Genomic DNA, 24,957 nt, shown 5'->3' on the forward strand with positions numbered 1-24,957 from the left:
TTTTATATTCCATGGCCATGATAAAACCAGCCAGTATATTAATCATTCCAGTCAAATACACCTTCCCTCTGCTATTTATTACAACATAATACAGAGTAAATATTCTATAATTTAACACTTAAATCACAAAAGATTATACTTTGAAAATGCTCCTAGCATTCAAGAACAATAAGTACTGGTATCTAAATATTAGATAATGTACAGTGGCTTAAGTATTAAGGGATGACAACTCATGCCACTGAAAAAAATATGGAACATTGGTACCTCAATCATGATATAAAAAATTATTGGATATTTAATTAAATATATTCATATATATGCAATGTAAGTTGCAGAAGAAAAAAGTATTACCCTAACAATTTCCTGTATGATGGGACAGTCAAACTAAATCACATCTCACTAGTGCCGTGTTGTAGGTAGTAAGAATGCAACCATTCCTTTGGCAGATGACATATTCCAAGCAGTGCACCATGAATGTCTTTGAAGACGAGTCACAATAACGTGGCTGAAGATATAATATCTAAACGACACACAAGAAAATTAAGAAATGACAATGATTCGGTCTTGGACTATTATCAAGTCGTGTATTAGAAAGAGTGGAAGTAATGAACAGTATGAGGGAAGAGAGTGAAATGAAAGAGATGAATAAAAAAGAAAGATGAAGATAAGAATAAGATGAAAGAGAAGGTAAGAATAAAGTAAAAGGTAAAATAAAGGCTAGAAGTATGTGAAGGAAAAGGAAGAATCGGAAAAAGGATATAAGAAAAAAATTGCAAGAAGCTTAATTAATAGAGAAAAATCTACTAATAAAAGAGAAGAGAGAGGGCCTACAGGAGGCTCTTTCTACAAATGTGATCTGACTTAGCTTTGCCAAAGTAATGGCTGCATTCTTCCAAGTGCACTAAAAACAATGGAAATTAGTGATGAAATGCCCGTTAAGGGACTACGTTCAGAGAGACTGTGACACGATACATTTATTCAAGCCCCCACATAACTAAAGAGACAGCTATTATTTACCTATTTTGTATTTATCTTACAAATTGAATTTGTCAATATATTATATACTGTATTAATACATCTACGTTTCACAAAAAGTAGAGTACTATACTTTAAAATGTGAAGCCAAGTATTCCTGGAAAACCTTACATGCTATAATACAGCACAAGTTCCTCTTGAGTTGACACCATAAACAGCAGTACCATCATGACAGCTTTGTGACAGAACATTTTCATACCACATTCCTATATTTTGTAAATTTTTTAACATTTGACCTCCTCCCACCCTATGAAATTAGGAAATAACACTAGGAGATGAGCATCAATCTAACTTGCAAATTCTCCCAAACATCACTCAGACATGCACACTGCATCCACTGAGCTTAGCTAAGCTATTCCCATTAAGGTAGAGTGGATGCTGCTTCTCTGCATCAGTGAAGATGGCAGGCTTGGAAGTCAAACCCAAGATCTTCTGCACAACACTTGTGAAAGTCAGCGTCGACATGATGCCATCGCCACAGGGATTCTCTAACACCACACAGCCCTTCTTGCCACAACCTTCAACATTGACAAACCTGGACAAGTGATTAAAAGAAAGTTATCAGTTTAATCTCATAGTAGTATTGAATATAAAAGATAAATAAGATAAGTATAGCTTAAGCGTACAGGGACCTGTAGCACACCAATCTATTGTTCTTGACTCAAATGAGGACCTCGGGCAGGGGAGCAATGTTTGGGCATGTTTTGTTTCATCATGCCTTCGTTCATCTAACAATAAAATAGGTAGCCAGGAGTTAGACAATTATTGTGAGTTGCATCCTAGGTAAGGTCTGTAGTTGGCCCAGGACCTGGATAAGCCCAAGTACAAGCTTCCTGCCCCTAATAACGGTAATTATTTGCATTTTCAAGCAATATGTTATTTAAAACATTAGTGTTCAAGTGCCTCTTGGCATCAAGTTGCCATTAATATTATCAGCACCAACTGGTAATAATAAATTTAGCTGGTTATTTAACAAATTACAAATTTATAACATTATAGGACTAAATCTAACTCTCTTCAATTTCACTCAACTTCTTTCAAATGTACAAAACGTTTGGATAGACTGCAGTAACACACTCCTCAAAAATTACCAAGCTACATCAATAGATTAAATCATTAAACAAACAACTTTGGCTTAAGGGGGCGTCTGGTTGGCATCTGGGTCCAAAAATGCAAAAAATGAAAACTCATTCGATTTCAATCAAACTTTTTTGGCAAGTTCTATATGAAAAGTGGTTCATCTGGTCCAAGTTTCAGCATTGTAGCATAAATAGGAAGGGAGAAAAAAAATATTGAAGTAGTTGTGAAAATTATGCAAAAATGGTTAAAATCGATTATCAATCAAAAGTGTCAACTGAAATCATAACTACGACTCTTTGCTATCACAATAGCATATATTAAACAAATATTATAATTAGTTTAATTAGAAAAAAAAATTTAAGGAAAAAAAAAAAAAAAAGGATTTTTTTTCTTTTTTTTTTTTAATATTTTTTTGTTTCATTTTTTTTGGGGGCGATTTGCATCAAACTTACACACCTGACTGTACGTAAGCCTATCTGTAAGGATGCCAATTTTGGAGAAAATTGGTTGATGTCAACCCCAGCCACAGATTTTAGAACCTTAAACTTTATTCATTTCTGTTTTTTTTTCAATTGACACAAACGTTTACAAAACTGATTCCTTTTTTATTCAATTTACATGAAACTTACACAGTATATGTGGAGGGCATGTCTCTACATTGGGGGGCTTTCATTTTTCTCTAAGTTCATTTATTGATTTTATAATAGCAATAAACATGCCATATTTGCAAAAAAAATTTGGGGAACTTTGAACATTTGTATTAGGAAAACTAAAGATGTTTTGGAAATTCTAAATCCCCAAATCCTTTATAATATGCTAATGTGTCAGAAAAGTGTCACAGAATAATTTTATCTGACACGTGTGTTCTGAAGTGTGGACTTGAAAATGTGTAAAAAACGTTCAAAAAAAAAAAAAAAAAAAAAAACTCCCTTTCTATTTACGCTGCAGTACTGAAACTTGGGACAATTTAAGCACTTTTCATATGCAACTAGAAAAATAATATTGGTTGACATTGAACAACTTTCAATATAATAACCAGACGGCCCCTTAAGTTAAAAAAAAATAAAAATTACTTAAATACTTTCCCACAAATAAGTAGTCATGATCAAGAGAATGCATCAAGCTGGGAAGACTATGTAGCACTGTGTCGTGGGATAGTCCAAAAGCACTAAGTATCACTCAAGATGCCAATACCTGAACAAAGGCATAAGGCAAGCAACTTCAAAGGTATTCATCAATGATTCTATAAAGTAACAAGGTACCAGGAGGAACATAAGGAAAAAAAGACAATCATCCTGAAAAATCAGAGCATTCAGCAAGGAAGTGCACAACTAAGTGGGACAATGCAGTTCAGACAATAAGGAGTAGGGCATTGTTCCATTAAGTCATAGTAGGCACCCAACAGTCTCATGAAACTATTGAGTTGAGCTCTGGTTGTCTGTCTGGAGTGCCCTCTTCAAGGCACAAAGCTAGGGTAGGTTGAATTATTAATAACTCATAAGTTAGATCAATGTGACTGATACGTATAGAGCCATTTACCAGAGTACAGTGTTACAGTGGTAGGAGGAAGGCCAAGAGGATAAGTCATCTTTAAGAGTGAACAGTGTTACTTGTAATGCAGACTATCAACCTTGTCAATGGTCATTATGGTCATTACTTTATGCCTAAAAAGCAGCTGACAAAGAGCATACAAAATTGTATAAAGCTCCACCTGTCTCTGAGGGCAGGCACCTCATGCAAGTTTGATAAAGAAAAACAACCGAGTAACCAACACTGTCGGTATACTTAGATTCGCCTGTGAACAGAGCAATGGGGCGCGAAAAAAATGTTCAAGGAAAAGCAGTTTCATAACAGTACAAAGGGTATAAACTTTCAAAATTTCACATTGTGGGACCCTCCACAATGCCAAGGAAGAATCATCATAAGGGACAATACATGTACTTCAAACGAGTTCCAAGAATCTTACAAATAGGCAATACAGTACTTCCTGAAAAGGAAAGAGAACAATGCCCTTCTAAGGGGTAGGAGTCAAAATACATCACAAGCGAGAGTAGGGACTGATGCCCCTATGTAGGGGCGAACGGAGGGTGGATCTAGGCCCTGATGATCATAGGCTGGGGAAAGCCAAAAGAGGGGTTCACAGTCAATATGAAAAGAGTGAGAGGGTGAAGTGACCCAAATATGGCAGGAAACGAAAGGGAGGAAAAAACACGGGCCAGAGAAACCAGAGGGACATCATCGGCTTCAGGCTCCGGGGAAGCAAGAGAGGGTGGCGAGCTAGTGGAAGTGTCGGGGTTTAAGGCTTGGGAAAATGTTGTAGAACTGTACAAAGAAAGAAGGACGTGGCAAAAGATTTACCAGCAGTACCCTATCACTTGAGGGCAATGGAAGCAGTTTAAGGGTTAATGACCTATGAAATAGACTGCAGTGTAAGTTTCAAGCTACTACAATTAATTAAATTCCATACGTTTTCTCAAAAAACTGTGAATAGGTACTTTGTAATACAAATAACTTGCTAAAGTGACTGATGACCATATACTTGTTAAATTATTTAACAACTGAACACTTACCTGCTATATGGCTTAATTGCAGATGTTGCAACTGGAACTTTGTTTTTTTCATAGGTGATGACAACTGTTCTTCCAGAAAGGGAAGCAATTGGTGCTTTGCTGTCGACTGGCTTTCTTTCTACATGTAACTTGGCATGCTGAAGGGGAAATCCAAAGATTCCATGTGCTTCTTCAAGCATTTGCTGACATGAACTAATTACTGGCTTTCCAACAGGATTCTCTAATAATAATGTGGCACTACAGCTATTAGTGCCATACCTTGGAGTACCATCAAGAATGATATTGACCCATGGGCAACTTACACCACCTGGAGCAGTGACCTCCTCAGTGTTTGTATTGGTGGACCACCCAGAGCAAAATCCTTGAGTAATTACTAGTTTGAGAGGACTATCTTTAACCTTGGCTACTTCTTCAATAAGCACAGCTGAATTATCTTTCTCCGAGATTGGCTTAAATGGTGTCCTCGTAGAGTTCTCTATGTATTCAGAGTACTTCGTAACAATTGGTGCCAAATCACTATCTTTCTCATCCACATGATACCATACTGTTACTTCATCTGTTGGAACTAACTTTGCTTTCTTTCTTAGTTTCTGCACTCTGTTTACAACCTCGCGTGCCAATCCCTCATCTAGCATTTCCTGTGATGGCGTAATATCCAAAAGAATTAAGGCAGTGTCATCTGAATGAGCCTCGTATCTGGATGCCAATTCAGCTGCTCTCTCACCACTGAAGCTGTATTTAACATTCAAGTCACAAGCATCAATAGTATGTCCTAAAATAGTAATTGAACCAGAATTGAGCATATGCTGAATCTCTTCATCAGTAAGTTCAGCAACTTTTTGCTGGACCATTTTCACATCTCCTTTCAGTCTTGCCCCCAACACTTTGAAATTCATATCTGCTCTCAATGCCACTCCATACTTCTCCTTATCTGTGGATGTAGTTACACTCTTTACATTTAACTCTTCCTTTATGTAGTTTTCCAGTCTTAGAACATCATCAAGAATGGCTTTATCTTTGTGGATGACTACCACCTCTGGCAATGGATACTTCACCGGGATGTTGACCTTGTCTCTAAGATAACGGCCTAGTTCCACAACACTCTGTAGTATATTTACGCATGCTTCGATCTCCGAACAAATCATCTTCTCTATTGGCTGCGGAACCATCAAGTAGTGGACCGAATTTGTGTCACCCTGTCAATAATAATAATAGTGATACAGAACGAAAATTAATTAAATTCAGTGCTATCGTATAATTTAGACAGACAGTAAGTATTGTAGTCTCATCGCGTGCACAAACAAATTACAGACAACCTCTCCTGGATGGCCATGATTTTTGTCAAATAATTAAACAAAATTTGTTCTTATGGATACTTTCATTAGCTTGTGTTTGTACACATTTCTCAAGTCACTTTCTCCATATTAAATCTTCCCACTCAGAGCATCCAGCCTACACAACATCGCCCCATCCTACAATCATGCACACCATCGCCTCCACACTACAATCACACACCATACACTTCTTTTTTTGTTACTTTTATTCCTAATGCATCTGCATTTTAACACTAAAAGAAGCTTATCTAACATGTACAATCTTCTATTTAAGTCTATTTAAGTCACAATATTATAACGTGTAAAACAAGCAGGTGTACATAACCTTGAACACAAAACCAGTATTACAATGCACAATACATGAATTTGTAATGCTTTTACAGTCACATCCCATTCATACAAAGGAGTAGGAACCCCAGGGCTTTACATTATGAAAACTCGAAAAACATCTTCCTAGCAAAGAATGCTTAAGAAAATGCCATTACTTGCACTATTTTGATTGTGAATAACACCCAATTCATCTCATGTTAGTTTAACAGTTCCAGAGGAAACCTGCACAGAGAGAAAAAGCTGGCACTCACTATTTTGACAAGAACCAGAGATAAAACTCGACCTAATTACATTATTCTAGTTCACCAGAATTAACTGAAAGCCATATAAATGAGGTTAATATAAACTAAAATATATAGGTTTAATTATAACATTTATCTTCTTGCAGCCGGTAAATTATCTAGAATCTCATGGTTGCAATACTATGCTATATGAAACCCACCTTTCCCAGGGCACCAGGCTTGAGAACTCTTTTCAGGTTTTGGTACATGGTTTCTGTGATGAAAGGTGTGAAGGGAGCCATGACTCGCACCATGCAAAACAACACAAAGTACAGGGTCTCCAATGCCTTCAAACAATCTTCTTTACCAGTCTCTCCCTTCAGCCTCTTGCGGTTGAATCTCACATACCAATTCGTCAGATTATCAACAAATTTGACAAGCCTTGGAGTCACAGTGTAGAGACGGTATGCACTCATCTCCTGGTGCACAAAGCGGAGGAGTGACTGAGTGAACGACAGGATCCACCTGTCCATGACGTTGTGGGATTTACCAATTACACTTTCCTCGAACTCAAATTCTTCACCTTCATCTTTCTCGTATCTGCAAAATGTGAGATGACGGTTCTTACAACTGACCTGCATTTAATAAGTGAGATGTAAATATTTTTAATATAGATATGTAGGTCTGTGGGAGTTATAACAACTGTTGTAGGTCGCATCTTGGGGAAGGTCAGCAATTAAGCAATGGTGATACCCTAATAAAAAGAGCCATCTGTCCCAACTAAGGAAAACTAAAACCATATGAATCACAGTATATTTGTTACAGAATAATTCTAGGAAATCTAATTATACACAAAATAAAAGCCATTTTTTTTTAAATCCAAATTTTATGCAAAACTCAGATTGAGTCCAGAGCTATTTGATCCAGATACAGTATTAAGAGGTTCCACTGTATTAGCGAGTCAATTTACCAACGACAAATAAGTTTGGTCACGATGTCATGTGTATTACAAGCTATTCATTCTCACATGAACAACCAAGTGCAAAATTTAACTTCATTACACAATTCAAAACTAGAAATCTTACAAATTAAAGAATGCATTCTTAATCATCATGCACTTCCTTACCGTTCAACTTGCTGCACAAAGAAACGGTAAGCATTGAGCCATGGGATGAATACTTCCTTTAGCAGATTAAATACATCGGTTTCCTTAAAGCGTAGATTTTCACCACGAACCGCTGGACTGCAATCATAAAAACCCATATTATGTTTACATGTACATAAAGTTGAAATTATAACCAATAACCAAGTACTGTACATAGACAAAGCAGAGGTTATCCGCTATAAAGTAAACTAATGCCAATGTTACTTACAAAATGATCACATCAAGTTATAGTGCCAACCTCTGTACTTATTTCATTAACTATATTACTGTGATCCACCAGAACCAAACAGAGATAAATATTTAAAAATTTCAATATTACTCTATTAGTTAAATGGTATAGACTAAACAAAGATGAAAAAAAGAAAGGCAACACGCACTCTTATATGTAATTTTTTAAATGGCAATAAATTGTTATTATCCATCATTGCAGAAATTAAAATACTAAAACAAGAAAAAATTAAAGGTAATTAAGTTTATTACACCAAGCAACTATACGAATAGAAATAATGAGAATGAAGAATGAGAAAAACGAATGAAGGCATAACGAAGATCAGAATAATAAGACTGTTGTACACTTAATTACCTGTTTGTAAGGTAAAGCCTTAAAGCATCAGCACCATATTTTTTAACTACTCCCATTGGATCTGGATAATTCTGTTTACGTTTGCTCATTTTCTGACCATCTTCTGCCAGCACCAGTCCATTTGCAATCAGATTCTTAAACGGAGGTTTTCCAAAGAGGGCTGTCGAAACTACCAAGAGTGTGTAGAACCAGCCACGTGTTTGGTCGATGCCCTCAGCAATAAAATCAGCAGGAAAACAATCTTCAAATTCTCGTTTGTTCTCAAATGGATAGTGGACCTGCAAAAATAAATTGATTGTATAAAACAGAAAAAAATACCCGACTATGGATGTATAATAATGAAAAAAATTCCGCCACCCCAAAATGCAATCACAGTACAGTACTTTTAAAGTGCCACAGAAGCTACGAAGCTTCTTATATTAGTATTTTCAACATATTCAAACGTTAAATGATACTAATTTATGATTCTAGGCTACAATATCTGGAGATTTGTAACAAAACTCAAGGAAAGCCACACAAATTAGTATAAACCAATGCACACCTGATCAAACACGTCTTTTAACACTAGCATTTGAGCCGAGAGTTTTGGTTTAATGTACATGCAACATCTGAACAGCGTTCAGGTGCATGTTACCCAAATGCTGTACCTTGGCAACCTCTATTAATCAGATTACTATTTAATGGATTCTACTTCAACTGAAAAAATCAATCTGGTTTAGGAAATCCTGTATGGATTAAAGTTATTCATGGAATGCACCGAGTGGTTTTTTAGTATAATGAGATTGTCTTGGCAGCTGCTGGCACTGGTTTGAAAAAATAGAAGACAAGCTTAAAAGAAAAGAATATTACCAACAAAATAAACATATCCTAGTTATTGTGTCACAGATAAAGTGAAAAATGAAAGAGATACAATGCCTAATAATGAAAGAATACCTTGAGGTTACACCGAGTTGGATGCAAGGATCAATTCTACAACTAACAACATGCAGTAGTAGTAAAAACACACAAAACATGTATACAAATGTTAGCAATAATGCACCTTACCTGAGCATAAGGCATGGAACCAGATTCAAACCAGCAATCAAACACTTCCGAGATACGTTTTAATGGTGGATTTCCTGGCTTGGCCGACGGGATGGTTATGTGGTCAATGTTATCACGGTGAAGGTCGGTAACTTTCTCTCCAGACAACTTCTCCAACTCGGCAATACTGCCTATACATACAACCTGTGAAGTTTAGCAAAGCCACAGAGAAATTAAGATCTAAACTAAATAGCAAAATCAGATTGAGTCGAATACACAAATTTGGTCACAATCGGTGGTTGTACTTTGCACAACTTGAGTAACCAGAATGGGAAGTGATTGAAGATATTATTGAAACAAAACAACCCAAATATTCCTATTAACAGGGCCATAACTTACAAAAAATGTTCCTGGTAATCTAAAGAGTTCATAAAGCAAAATACATGCTAGCTACGAATTTTTAAATATTTACAGCAAAAAATTACTACTGTAAATCACATTCTGCAATAACAGCAGTTTACATTTTTGTATCTATTCACACACTATTTTCTTATTCCAATTTGTGACAATACTCATGCAGACTTCAAAATTTGTGGTACCCAGTCTTTAGTCCTCAACTGTCCATCTATATAAACAATACCGACGGTGATCACCTAACATCGATTTACCAAATATTCCTTCTCTGCCGCCCACAATTCAAATACTAAATAACAGCCCCCCCCACACAAAAAATTGCCAATTTGACAGTGTTATCAGTGAGGTATTGCTGAACTGCTTACATTATACCAGTAATCTGCTTTATGGCAAATATAAATTAAACAAAAATGGCCCTGGCACTGGGAGTGTGTTCTTAAATAAAAGCCATTGGCATTATAATCATTCCCAAGAGTTTATATCTTGCCGCTAAATCATTTTTCAAATTTTGTCATTCATAACTGCTGTACATAACTGCTCATAACTGTACATAACTGCTGTACATAACTGCTGTTCATAACTGCTGTTCATAACTGCTCATGAAAAACTTGGTAAATAATTACATACCTCGGAAAGGTCTTCAGATGCCCATAGAGGAATTGGTGTACCCCAATACCTATTACGGCTGACTGCCCAATCTCGAGCATCACGCAACCAATTTGCAAATCTGCCATAATAATTAGTTATTACTATGCTGTAGTCTATTATTACTCTGTAAAACCACTTAACACATTATGTAATATTTTACACATGTCGCTACAAAAATTATCCCTTACGGATGCACAATTATTATGCACAAATTTTGTAGCACAAATCTAATTTATAAGGCACCTCTGTACATAATATTAAAAACTTATTCGAAATAATAAAAAATTATAATCCATGCCAAAATATTCACTTACAAAATTGTTATGGCTAGCTAATGACAAGGAAATAGTTAAAGTGCTTAAATTACATGGTAAAAGTCTAAAATATGCAAATACAGAATACTGAAATGCATACCTTTTATCTTTAACAAAGCTGGGTACCCAGTAGGTTTTCTCATTAGAAGCTAAAAGTTTGTCTTGCATATGTTCTACCCTGATGAACCACGATGGGACAGCTCGATAGATCAGAGGAGTGTCGGACCTCCAACAGAACGGGTAACTGTGGTTGATACGATCTGCTTGAACCAACCTTCCCCGTGATCTCAAAAGCTTAATGATTTCCGGATCGGCTTCTTTGACATGAATGCCACTAAAGTCAACCACAGGGAGGACAAAGCGACCAACATCATCAACAGGGCACACTGGTTTTTCATCACGTTTGATAATACCGTAACCCAAACACACTCTGAAATCATCTTCACCAAAGTAGGGTGCCTGGTGAACCACTCCAGTGCCTGATTCACTTGTAACATATCCATCACAAAGGACCTTGAATGCTCCATCTGCTTTTTTCTGTAATTCAGGAATAATACTTTAGAATACATAATACATATGTTCTGTGCCTTAAAAATTTGATAAATTTGTCTTGGAATAAATACCAAAAGACAGACCAAGATGCTTTTTTTTCCATTGATAGTGTTGTCAGTAAAGAGAAGAGTGGCAAACAATTATTAAGGAATGACATTTGAACACCCAGTGGAGTAGTGTTCAGCTGAAAGATCCCAGGTTTAATTCCCAAGGCAGGACAGAAGCATTTGGGAAACACACCTTTACATCTGGTGCCTGTTTACCTACCAGCAAATAGGTACCTGGGATTTGGACACTGCTGAAGGCTATATCCTGAGAAAGGTCAGCAGATGACATAGGAAGGCTCTTGTTAACCTAGCAGGCTTCGTCCCCAACTATAGGTTTACACAATATGGTACAACTACAGATTTGTTTTTCTCTTGCGTTCTAAAATTCAGCCACTATTCCCTGCCTTCACGAAAGTTCTTCGGATATTACATTTACCAAAACTGACCTTGGCTACTCTTTGAAGTAGCATTTTCTGGGTAGCCAGGTTTTGTGTTATCCAGTTATTCACTTACATCTTACCTCTTTGAAGTAATCAAACAAAGGTTGGTAATGGATTCCCTCAAGCTCCTTTCCCTTGTACTTGGTTATAACATCATACTCGGTCTCATTCTTGAAGAGCTGACAGAGGCGAGCCTCCATCATGATGTAGATGCCATTTCTCTCTTTTGTCTGCGAAGGAAAATAATGAAATGAAAATAAAGTTAATATCTCATTGGAAACCCATCTGAGGAAGAGCTTAGGCTTTAGTTAAGGCATCCTATGCAGCATACAAGTGAATGCCCTTGTATAAGGAAGATTCACAAAGTCGTGTAATTTGCTTTTACATTTTCATACCTTAAACCCTCAACATTTGGTATGATACCCCCCCTCTCCCATATGTGAAGAAAAACTATGAAACTAGATTCTACATTTGATACAAAAATTTGTAAGTCGAGAAGCAAATATGTTTATCTACCTCCATATTGGCCTAGTGGGGGTGGGTATTTAGAGCAAGGGAGGGGGAGATCTGACCACTGTACCCATCTCCCACAATCTTGCCGACTGTGACAACATTAATGGAGCACCAAGGGTGCCTTTTTTAAAAAGAAACCCCCTCTCTATGTGTACTGTATATAAATAAATACTTCACTTCAGAAATTTTGATTATTGTGATATAAAGAAGAATTATTGATAATTGATATAAATACTTGCATCAATGATTGTCAAGTTCAATACAGTACATTTCTAAATCATTGCAGAGGTTATTTTAAAGTCAAATAGTATTTGCATTTAACTGTACAACTTCTTGAAGGTCAATTAACTAACATGTATTTTCTCTGTAAGTTGAGATGTTTAGTATTTGTCCTAATATATTACACTTTCAAAACATACCTATCTTAACTGAATATAATTATTTTAGCCAACATGAAGTTAAGCCATTGAAATACTTCATATAATACACAAGCCAACCTAACTATAAACATCTGAACACGAATAAATAACATCGATACACAGCACAGTACTCAAGAGAAAAAGTTAGTGGCCTACCTTGCCTTGGACTTTGACATAGTCCATCTCTGGGTTGACACACAAGGCCAAATTTGAGGGAAGAGTCCAAGGGGTGGTGGTCCAAGCCACCAGTTTAACTTCAGGGTCATCCAGCAGAGGGAAGTTCACCACAACTATCGGAAAAAATAACAGGTCTCTAACTTCCATTAGTGCAGCTTTCTAAAATAAGCTTAAAACTTTATGAAATAAAATAATTCCTAAAAACCAAAACTATAAATCACTAGCACTGATGGCGTGTGATCTGATCTGACACGCCATCACTGATGGTGATGGCGTGTTTGCGGGAGCCGGTTGGCCGAGCGGACAGCACACTGAACTTGTGATCCTGTGCTCCTGGGTTCGATCCCAGGCGCCGGCGAGAAACAATGGGCAGAGTTTCTTTCACCCTATGCCCCTGTTACCTAGCAGTAAAATAGGTACCTGGGTGTTAGTCAGCTGTCATGGGCTGCTTCCTGGGGGTGGAGGCCTGGTCGAGGACCGGGCCGCAGGACACTAAAAGCCCCAAAATCATCTCAAGATAACCACTAATCATTCATATAATATCCAAACTATACTCTATGTAACATGCTGGATGAACATCCATCACACTCAGGTCTTGTCAATTGTGCGGCAAGTCACGGGGAAGGAGGCCTATAGTTCCAAGATAATTCACCAAGAAGCATGCAGGAGTGAGGTGGTACAATCTTGAAGGATAAAGGATTATCTCTGATTTATTGCACTATTGTCTTAACATCCATCAACAATATCAACAGGGGTGCCATAGGTACAATCAGAGAACACTGTATAAACATCAGAGGTCCATGGTTGTTCAACATCCTCCCAGCGAGCCTAAGAAATATTGCGGGAACAACCCTGGACAGCTTTAAGAGAAAACTAGATAGTTTTCTTCAAGGAGTGCTGGACCAACCGGGCTGTGGTGGATATGTGGGCCTGCGAGCCGCTTCAAGCAACAGCCTGGTGGACCAAACTCTCACAAGTCAAGCCTGGACTCGGACCAGGCTTGGAAAGTAGAACTCCCAGAACCCCCATTAAGCGGGGTATCAAGCAGCTATTAATATCTGCTCAAAACACCAGAAATGTGTTGGTGGAGCTAGACACATTCCCAAGAGGTCACATGTGCTCCTAATTGCTATGAAATGTGAAATCTATAATTCATTAATTTGAAGTGGCTGCTTGAGAGCTAGTAAACAATACCAAGGCCGACTTTTAATGATATATTAAAGAAAGAGAGATCCAAGTTTAATAAAAGAATTCTAAGGTCATGGCCAAGAGGAAAATATTGAACCAGGCTAAACTAAAGATTTAATATAATAGAGGAATGGTGTAGACAGCAAGATTAATCCAACAAAAATTTAAAACCATGGCTTTACAAACTGGCATGGTATCAGATGTATTGGGGGTTCAGGCAGTCTGCCGATACTGCTGCTTCACTGCAGTATTGCACCAAATATCTGGAGATCGTGAACAGAAAAAAATTCTCTCCTAAACACATTTACAATGCAGAGGAAACTAAGATAAACTGGCAACTTTTATCGAGTCATGCAGTGGTCCAGTGAAGTCACTGATACTACTGTTGGCTACAAGCAAAATAAGGAAAGGTTTGTCTGTGCAGTTCTAATGCTGCAGAAACCCATGAATACAAGTTCCTAAGGAATGAACAGATCCATGGACATTCAAAGCATCCAAGACTATATACAATTTACTGGGCCCAACCAGCTTTATTGAGGAGTATAAATATATTCCAAGTAGTAATTTTGTAACTTGTGTTCTCCAGTTGTAAACAAACTTTAAAATAGATTGGCCTTCCAGAAAATAGCAGTAGTATTTTTGATAAACCTACCATTGCCTCAATTAGTAAACAAATGCCATTACTGCTGGCACCTAACCCATTATCAAGATGTAATTATAAACCGGAAAACATTACAAAAACTACTCCAAGTTGCACTATAGGAAGATGGCAGCAGTATTAAAGAATTTAATCAAACTTTTTATCAAATCAGTCATATGGGTTATGACTAGAGCTTGGAAAGATGTCAAAAGTTCAATTTCGAGGAAGGCATAGAAGATACTTTGACTCTTCTTCATTTCCACAACTTTCAAAAATTCTCCCTCGGGGTTCCAGCCAACAAGCACTTTAACTGTTCACCATTAACATTCAACTCAAGGTTCACCACTTTGTGAAGACCACAAAATGCTGTTACGTACAAACATTTTTGTATTCCTGGACAACTTGAGTAATTGACAGTTCTTGCTTCTGACACTGTTGGATAGTGTATGAATGCAACAGTATTACTAGGGAAAAATAAGCATGGACAAAATCTATACCAAAATACCTGATGGGTCCTGAATGTCCTTGTAATTCTGTCCGGCCTCAAAGTTTGACAAGGGAGTAGAACACGCCGTGGAGAAAGGCATCACCTTGAAGCCCCGGTACACCAGACCCTTTTGATACAGCTCAGAGAACACCCACCAAATAGTTTCCATAAATGTAGGATACAGTGTCTTGTAGTCATTCTTGAAATCTGGAGAACATGAAAAAGAGAAATTATTAGTTAATATTTCCTTTCTGACATCAAAAGTAATTTAGTAGTTATTTCTTGCAAAAGTACACAAGCACATCACTAGTATTCCATATTGCTCTTGGAAAACAAGTTATTTGTGAAAAGTATAGATAGAATTCTTTTCACATACTTGCATAAATCAAAACTTGGATAATTTTACAAATATATTTATTTCATCATTGACTTATAATTATGCATGTTCTTAAAACCCTACAAGGACACCCTCAATAAATTCAAACAGAGAAAGATACTGTTGACCAGACCACACACTAGAAGGTGAAGGGACGACGACGTTTCGGTCCGTCCTGAGACTATTCTCACAATCAACTTGAGAATGGTCAAGGACGGACCGAAACGTCGTCGTCCCTTTACCTTCTAGTATGTGGTCTGGTCAACATACTTTAGCCACGTTATTGTGACTCATCGCCTGCAGAGAAACACACTTTTAATCTTCACATCCCCAGGTTTCATATCTCTACCTCACTCATTATTTCATATTACACTTTTATATTCAGGTTCCATTCCTAATAGACTAAAAACGTTAGATTTTTGACTGAATATACTGCATATAAAATAACGATGGGTATTAATAAATAAACAGTATGCGAGTACTGACAAGTTATGGGTCCTGTTGAAAATTTACGAGTTCTTCCTCAGGTTCATCACTAACTTAGACGAGTGTGCTCTGCTTTCTTTAGAAAAAGTATTTCCTTTAAAGTGCCATACCTTAGTAAAGTACGTATAATAATGCTACAAGGTACTTCGTTCCTGTGAGACTTAACACTGCATCCATCCAGGTCAAAGCTTGCATGCCAGGTCCCGAGTGATTTTGAGCTTCATCGAGATAAGCTGTAAAACCTTGCAAATACAGTGCAGAAGTCTTGTTCTAGGGAAGAAAATCACCGAGCATACTGAACCTCAATCCACCACAAAGACAAATTTCTATTACACCAAAGAACGTTTCAAATCCACACAACACTTCCTCCAAATGTTCTTTAAAGCCTCCAAGATAGCCAAGCATAATTTTTAAACTACCTATCAACTACTCACTACTCCAACCATCACCACATGACAGAACCAGCTTGACTACAGGATCTGACAAAGTGGTATCCTTACTGTGCTTGACACCCACCTGTTCATACATTGCTCCACACAAAGATCATTAACTTTTTACAAGATTTTCTGGAAGGAGTTAAAAATTACCTCACTTAAGAAAAGAGTATCATCCACATTTGGCAGGATCTACACCTCTGAAACAACTAGGTTTCACAACATTTAGTGAGGATCTAGTTACAAAATGGCAATTATCCTAAACCTAATTAGAAACCAACTAGTGGAGAATCTAGACACAGACCCTTTGACTGCCACCCTAATAACAATAACCTCTTGCCATTGCTAACACTTGGAGAACTCAAACTAATTCAGTGTCAAAAATATTTCAATAGCACCTTAAAATTATGACAATTATAATTAACGTAACATGAATTTACCTAAATATGGTTCTTACTTACCAATCCACCGTCCTAAACGAGAGATTATGTTTTCCCAGTCACTGGCGTATCTCATGACAATGCCACGACACAGCTCGTTATACTTTTTAATCCCCATCTTCTCAACATCTTCCGGACCATTTATTCCATGAGTTTTGTCAATTTCATATTCCTATGAAAGAAGTAGTTAATTAATTAGGTTTGAATTTTTTTACTAATTTTTATCAATGAATATATCAAGTAATTTCCAGTGGCTATAATTACAATGGCAAAAAATGCTGAAAAGTACTGATTTTTGAGACTAATACATACCACTGGCAGACCATGGGTGTCCCAGCCAAAGCGACGTTCTACATGAAAGCCAGTCTGGTGAGCCCATCGAGTTACCACATCTTTTATGGTTCCGGCTAAGATGTGACCATAGTGAGGAAGACCAGTGGCAAATGGTGGTCCATCATAAAATGTGAATCTATTAAAATAAAAAAGTACAATGTTTTTTAAACAATAATGAAAGTAATTGAAAATCATTTCTAAAATGAAGAAATAAAATAATAACAAATCTGCAAAGTCTATAGTCTTATAATGTAGAACCATTGACTTTGAAAACGTGAGAAAAAGGGAAGAAGGTAAAAGGGAAAAAGGGAAGAAGGGATACAGTAAAGTGGAAGGCAAATATAGACATGCGCAATAATTAAACATGCGGGTTTGCCATCGTGGCTACACTCCTCATTCCTGCCATCTCTTCGAAGCCTCGTTATTCAGACGAGTGTTGGTTGTCCTGGAGACTGTTCTATCCTGTGGGGGCCATTTACTTGTGAATTTGTTCTATAATTTAGTTCTGCTTCACAATGCATGATTTTTATGCCTCGCTGCTTTTGTGTGGCTGATTAACTGTTCACCTCAAACTGCATATGCCTAGTCATCATTTCTGGGTGTTTGCTAGTGTTGCCCTTGCCCAGTCAGGGTTGCCTTCTCTGGTGGGTTTGGGTGTCTCTCTAAGACATCATCTTCCAGTGGAAGGTGCCTTGCCCTTAGCAGTGCCCAAGTTTGACTTCTGCAAGGCTTTATGATGAGGACAATCTGGGAAATTTTTTGTTTAATGCTTGTAATATGGCATGTTACTCACACCCTTATCAGCTGCCTATGCCTATAGGCTGTTTTTGGCGCTTGTACTTTGAAAGTGGCCCCCTGTGCTGTGTTTCTTGCTGGGTTTAACCTTCGGGGTCTGACAAGCCCTTTGCAGTTTTATGAAAAGAGTACAGGTTTCTGTACTATCTAACCTTATTGAAGGTTTGGGTTAGGTTCCCAAAAACTGCGATTAACTGAAATGACGTCAAGTGAAACCAAAACCTCATAGGCCAAGTGTTATAAAAGCAAGGTTATATTCCTATGGGAAAGATGATTGGTAATTTTTTGCTTGCTCATCCTTGCCATATCCTCCTAGCACTTTTCAGCTTTCTAATGATATTGTCTTCCATAGCCTTTTATTTGGCTGTACAGTCCAGTATTATATAATTTTTGTACAATACTGCACTTGTGCTATTATTTTCAGTACATTATAATTAGTATTTATTGAAAATACTTAAGTTAGTTCTCACATACCATACAGTATTTAATTTCTATTAGTACCTTAGGCTTCTACATCTTTTTCTCTATTCTACATTGGGAACTTACAAAAAAAAAAAATATAAGAACGTTTTACTGATAAATTTGTTTACTGTATTTAATTTTTCTAACATAAAATCAAAATTATGTTAATTGGAGTGATGGTAAACTCGGTTCCCCTGTATATCCTAGTAAACTTTCCAGTCTCATTCCTTGGTGAACATCCTTGGTCTGCGCTGGGGTTCGAGAGGCTTTGGAACAGTTAACTCGTCACTAATTCCACTTTTCATGGGGCTTACTTCCGGTGCCTCTCCTGCCGCCTCCTGTTACTTCCTGCGACTCTCCTCCATGCCTGGTGTTACTTCCGATGGCTCTCTTCTGCCTGTAGCGTTACTTCTGTAACTCTTCTGCCCCTGGTGCAATTTCACTTTTTTGACAGCCCTCCACAGTCATTGCCACCATAGAGAGCCCTCTCAGAAAACCAGCATTGAATGTAATGAAATGCCTCCAAGTCTTTGGTGGCTCCTTTGACCCCTCCCCCCTCTCTTAAGGGGCTTTATATTTCATCTTCTTGGACAGGCTTTGTTTTGTTTTTTTAACCTGGTGGGTACAAGGCAGCTTACTCTTAAACTAATAAGTAAGGAGTAGGGTATATTTAATTGTATGCCCTCTCAAGAAGAGTAGCATCACACCCTTAATATGCACTATATTATACATGTCCCACCATGCAAATATGAGTAGGTATATGACCCAAGACAAACGAGACCAAGAAAATACAGTATTAGAGAAAGGTCTGAGCTCAGCAAGATGAGAATAAATCGTCAAGCCATGTAGAAAAAAGTTACTTATACAAATGAGGCCAAGAGAAGGTAAGAGAAAAATAGCTAGAGCAATAAAACCCTAGTACAGAAAAATATTAGGAATGATACAGATAGAGGAATGATAAACATTTTATGTTTATATGTATAAATAATATACAGTGGTACCTCGGAATACGAGTGTCCCTGTATACGAGCAGGATTTGCTTGAAAAATTTGCCTCGGAACACGAGGGTGTTGATACACATACATACAGGTGTGGTGGCATGGCGATCGCACCTCAGTTTACCAGTGTCTCGCGCCCAGTGACTATCCCACCTGAATTCTTCACAAGGATTTACAGTTTTTTGGCCATTTGAGCATAAAAGTTGTTATTTTATATCTTGCCATGGGTCTCAAGAAAGCCATTGGTAAGGTTCAACCTAAGAAAATAGCTGTGAGTAGAGGCAGTAGAGGATGTCCCTTCTTGATTAAGAAAATGTGTGAAGTATGGGAAGAACTGCAAAGTTTTGTTGAAAAAACTCGCCCAGATAAAGCTGTAGCAGGCCGTTGCATTGACCTTTTAAATGACAATGTGATGTCTTACTACAGACAAGTGTTAAAATGTAGGGAAAAACAAGTGTCTTTAGACAGATTCTTAGCAAGACAAGCAAGTCCTAGTGGTATGCAGGCAAAACGTGCCAGAGTGCACACCAGTGAAGTCCTCACTGCCTGATGTTATAATGGAAGGGGACTCCCCTTCCAAACAGTAACACCTCTCCTCCTCCCTCCTCCTCCTTCCCACCATTTTCCATACGCCAACAGCAGTCATCAGCAAGGGTAAGTAATAACTTGAACATAGTTTTGTAGGTTTATTTAGATGAATTAGGTATAAAATTTAGTTTGAAGTGAGGTTTTTGGGTAGTCAGGAACGGATTAATTCATTTCCCATTATTTCTTATGAGGAAATTGGCTTCGGATTATGAGTTTTCGGAATACGAGCCGTCTCCAGGAACGGATTAAACTCTTAAACCGAGGTACCACTGTATAGCTTATATTAAGGGTTAAACTACCAACTTTTATTAATTGTTAAATATAGCTTCTCCAAATACCCTCCACACACACTAAATCATAGCAAATTTGTAATTAAAATTATCCTCACCAAGAAACAAATGCCTTTATACAGGCATTTTGATCCTGTGCACTCGTTCTCATTAAAGGAAAATTTTATACAAATAAGGAGGAATGTTGAAAAATTGATAAACGAATATATTCAGCAAAAGCCATGCATAAACTATAATGCACATACAGTACCAATATTTTTGTTTCCAACGTATACACCACTAATTTTCAAACACTGACAAAATTCATATAGTAGATCTATAGGTGTAAAAAAAAAAAAAAAAAAAAAAAAAAAAAAAAAAAAAACTTTGCCACAACAAAATTTAAGGGGGAAAAGGTATACATTTATTTTGCACATTGTTGAGCCAGGTCAGAGAGGCCGGGATCTATACATCTATGTATAACAGAGCTCTTGTAAAGCATCCACTAAGGGTTAATAACTTTATGCCTCATTTCCTATAATACTGTACTCAAATGCTTTCCTATCTCAGTCAAGTGCAAATGTGGTTAATGGGCAATTATTCGTAGACTGAGGGGTTCAGAGGACTTATAAAACTACCTCAACTCATGCCGTGCAGCTGGAAAAGGTTTCAGATACACAGCAATACAAGAGTTTTTATCATATAGCAACAGGTATAGTACACTATAATGTTTTATTAGATAAAAGCAATTTGGAACAAACTTTTTGCAAACCAGTTGCATGCACAAAATTTTTATTTTAAATTATATTTTCTTAATATTTATCAAGATCCCTATATCAAGTCACTTGTCCTAAATGAAACTAAGTGACAACTTTAGTTCAAGTGCTATCCTTTTCAACCATGTATGATACTTCAGTAAACACTATTGGCTAATTTCATTTATTGCCAGCTTTACATACAGTAGTAGAAAATCCTTCTACATTACCCAAAGTGTAACCAAATATTTACCTTGGTCGATCCTTGCTCTGTTTGAGACATGAATGAAAAGCGTCAATTTTCTTCCACAACTCTATAATCTTTTCCTCCTCACCAGAAAAGGAGATTTTGTCCACTTCTGGCACCGATTCTAAGCGCTCGGTCATTGTGCTGTAAAAAGAGACGAGCCATTAGAAGAAAAACTCAATTTGTCTTGAACAGGACAGTATTTATCAGCCAAATTAAAGAACCAGGTGTGGTGGTAGAATTCTAGGTCATCACTGCAAGCAGTCATGTACCAATACAAACTTCCTGGCTTATATTTATGGATACAGATTTTAAAATCTTAATTGCAGAGAAACCTATTAACTTTTTCCATACTGTACTACATAAATCTTGATGTACTAAATTATCCGTCATTAAATTTTCACCACAAATCCACTAGTTTTATTTATGAATATGATTAACATTTGGAATACTGTATACAGTATAATATATATATATATACAATAATTGTGATTTTGTATATCACATTTTCATAAAAGTATCAAAGCTGATCATACCAATAATAAATTGAGATTAACCGTAAAATAGTTATACATAAATCCCACAACTATCCTTCACAAAAATTGCATAAAACTATCCCCCCAAAACCAAACCATACAACTACTCCAAACAGAGACCCATACACTCTCCCATATATGTAAGGGTTACATATACCCCTAAAAAGGCAATAAAACTATCCTCCCAAAACCCCATACTACTATCCCCTTAAAAATCCCATACATCACAAAAAAATCCCACACAGCTGTCATAAAAATGCCACACAATTATCACAAAATCCCATTTAACTCTCCTCCCCCCCCCAAAAAAAAAGGGGAACAGTTAATCCACATAACTGTCCCAGAGCGACTCAACAGATTCGTGTTGAACACGAAAGACCACATACACAGACTTTCGTGCCACCTGTTCACAGATGACCTCCCACACATGTACCACAACCTTGCCCCCATTGTCACTGACACGTACCACGACACCTGCACCACACCTGTACCACACCACACCAGCTGTTGACCCCAAGCTCTCCACCACCACTCTTCTCCCTCGTGTCAACCCAAAATTAAAAACAAAAAATAGCAAAGTCTTCGACCTACGCTAACGAGGGTAGCGTCTGGTACCTCAGAGGGTACAGGTAGAGTGAGGTACCTCAGGGAGTGGGTGGGTTGATAGCGTGCGGTACCTCGAAATGTAGCGTGCAGTACCTCAGTAGATGGAGGTACAGGAGGAGAAGGGAGGTACACGCTGAAGTAGAGGTCCGTAAAGGAGTGTTGTGGTGGTGTCATCAGCCGGCCGCCGCCTGCACTACCTGCCTAATACTTCCTCACACACCCACATGTTTCCCTCTACTCTCCATCACCATATATAAACATTTTCTTTTGTGAATAATTAAAACCTCCTAAATAATGCACATTTAAAAGGCAGAAAATTAATAACGAATTCAAATATGATATATAAATATATTATAAACCTGTGAATATTTCCGTGTGGAGTCTGATACAACTGAGGAATATACATTATTGTTTATTTTTTGAGAACATCAACATACATAAATACATGCCCCTAAATCAACACAACATACATAAATACATGTATACAAACACAAATATATCTAAATCAATAAAAGTTTACAAATGTGTACAGGAAGATATTACAGTACAATTTTTCAGGCATAATCCATTTGCTGAACGGGAATTAATAAAGTTACCATGAATTATTAGTAGATTTATTTAATTGCATTATCTGGCGTTAATGAATATACATTAATTGCTTGTATGTAAAGAAAATAAATGAAAGGAAATACCAGCAATAACATTTAAATGACATTCTATAGTTTAAGTGTAGTTGAAGTACCTAGCTGACGCAAGCCAGTTATATATCTCATAATCGCGTCTATCAATCACGAAATCATCGTTCAATGTTGCATCATCACGTTCAACGAAATCATCATTAACGTTGCAGTTTGCACAGACAGCCATACGAATAATCCTATGACAGTTTCCTTTACTGTCATATATATAGTGTTTGCAAAAACTCCAAAACGTTTAATAGTCAATTCACTTTCTTTCTTTATTATGCACCCCATACCCATCCCGTGGGCGGTGGTTTAATAGTGTCAACTAGTTCTTTGACAAGAAAATATAATGTACAGTAATTATAATTAAAAAATATTCCCTGGGTATTATATTGATACTTGAGTGATTTACAAAATAAGAAACAAAATAACGCCAGACACAGCAATGTGCTGCTACCCTATTCTATATGAAAGATTACACAGTGTAGAAAAAATCTAGTTATAAGTCATCTAATATTCCCATTTCACAGGATGGGTAGTCATACGTGGACTCAGGGGAGAAAATACTAGCTTCAAATACAAAAACAACCAACTCTGATTACAAGTCAGGAGAGAACATGAGATATAAGGTTGATCCATAAGCCCCACTAGCAAAATCTGGGTACAGCACAAGAATATCTTCAAATATTCCTGAGTGTATAAAGTAATTACAGAGCTCAAAGTACCTCATACCATTTGGTCTGAAGTCACTGATAACAGGGCAATCACACATATAGTGTTGGAGAGTATGTCCTAGGTTCACATAGTTTACAATTGGAATGCTCACCATTGGGAGAGTATAGGTACACAATATATTGTGCTGCTACTCGCCCTGTCTACAAGAAGGGTTACAGATCGTAGGTTCTGTCTCCCATCTATCTATCTAGCTATCTGTATCTTCACCCATCTATATATTCATCTATCTATCCCCCCCTTTCCCTCAAGAAAATAAATTACAGTATTAAGAACCACTGAAACAACTGTATGGGTCTAAGAAATATTATGACAAAACACTCCACGTGAATCACACGCCATATTTCACACTTGAATACTTGAAAAGCTCAATGAAAAAGGCCTAGGGGGTGTTTATAATTATGTCCGTCCCCGACCAGCCTATGTCTGTCCCTTACACTAGAACCATCCCCCTGCAAATTTGAGTGAGGTTAGCCAAAAGCATTTGGCCTCAAACTTTAGACAGACATTCTCTCATAGTAAATACTAGGGAGGTACCTGGCGTTGCCCGGGTCTCTTTGTCTCCCATGTGTCCATCTATCTGTCTATTTATCTATTTACCTGTTCATTGGGAGGAGCGCGGAGTGGTGACCACCACCGTCACTTAACGTATATTGACCAATCCACACACTAGAAAATGAAGGGACGACGACATTTCAGTCCGTCCTGGACCATTGTCAAGTCTACACCCTTCCTGGTGTAGGCGCCTCGGAGGTTACCGACGTGTATTGTGATGAACACATCCCTCCTTCCTATCACACTCTCTCTCTCTCTCTCTCTCTGTAGATCCTTGTTGTGGCTGTCCACGATAGCTTGCCTGGCCTTCCCCCTGACACAAATTAAGTATGATACTTTGATTCGTTTAATTTTGCAGACTTTATCAATCATCATCAGATGATTGATAAAGATTAAGCCACCCAAGAGGTGGCACGGGCATAACTAGCCCGTAAACAAATTAGCACGTTGTTGAACAAATCCACAAGGGCCGTGATGAGGAT

General features: G+C 37.4%; 1 protein-coding gene across 5 annotated transcripts; it reads right to left on the minus strand.

Moving 5' to 3' along the window:
* Positions 1-22,738, minus strand: IleRS (Isoleucyl-tRNA synthetase). 5 transcript variants are annotated; one of them, XM_045757063.2, is made up of 15 exons: positions 22,599-22,738; positions 21,370-21,507; positions 17,229-17,385; positions 16,938-17,088; positions 15,199-15,387; positions 12,845-12,978; positions 11,837-11,986; positions 10,818-11,254; positions 10,383-10,482; positions 9,363-9,545; positions 8,319-8,596; positions 7,697-7,813; positions 6,792-7,170; positions 4,686-5,881; positions 1-1,570 (listed from the first exon to the last, which is right to left on the minus strand). In XM_045757063.2, the coding sequence occupies exons 2-15, from the start codon at positions 21,501-21,503 to the stop codon at positions 1,351-1,353; spliced, it is 3,825 nt and encodes a 1,274-aa protein (XP_045613019.1). In that variant the 5' UTR covers positions 21,504-21,507; positions 22,599-22,738; the 3' UTR covers positions 1-1,350. The 5 variants fall into 5 exon arrangements, with proteins under 5 accessions (XP_045613019.1, XP_045613021.1, XP_045613018.1 ...); XM_045757065.2 differs by having other exon boundaries at positions 22,577-22,714; XM_045757062.2 differs by having other exon boundaries at positions 22,543-22,703.
* Positions 22,739-24,957: the final 2,219 nt, after the last annotated feature.

The sequence above is a fragment of the Procambarus clarkii genome, chromosome 74 (genome assembly GCF_040958095.1).
Source record: "Procambarus clarkii isolate CNS0578487 chromosome 74, FALCON_Pclarkii_2.0, whole genome shotgun sequence".
Lineage (NCBI taxonomy): Eukaryota > Metazoa > Arthropoda > Malacostraca > Decapoda > Cambaridae > Procambarus > Procambarus clarkii.

Excerpts from the sequence above, each read along its gene's own strand:
- IleRS (XM_045757062.2), bottom strand. The coding sequence starts at position 22,679 with ATGACACCACCACAACACTCCTTTACGGACCTCTACTTCAGCGTGTAC. Across the intron at positions 17,089-17,228 it reads ACACCCATGGTCTGCCAGTG|GAATATGAAATTGACAAAAC; the intron begins GTATGTATTAGT and ends CTTCTTTCATAG. Across the intron at positions 5,882-6,791 it reads AGCCTGGTGCCCTGGGAAAG|GGTGACACAAATTCGGTCCA; the intron begins GTGGGTTTCATA and ends TATTATTGACAG.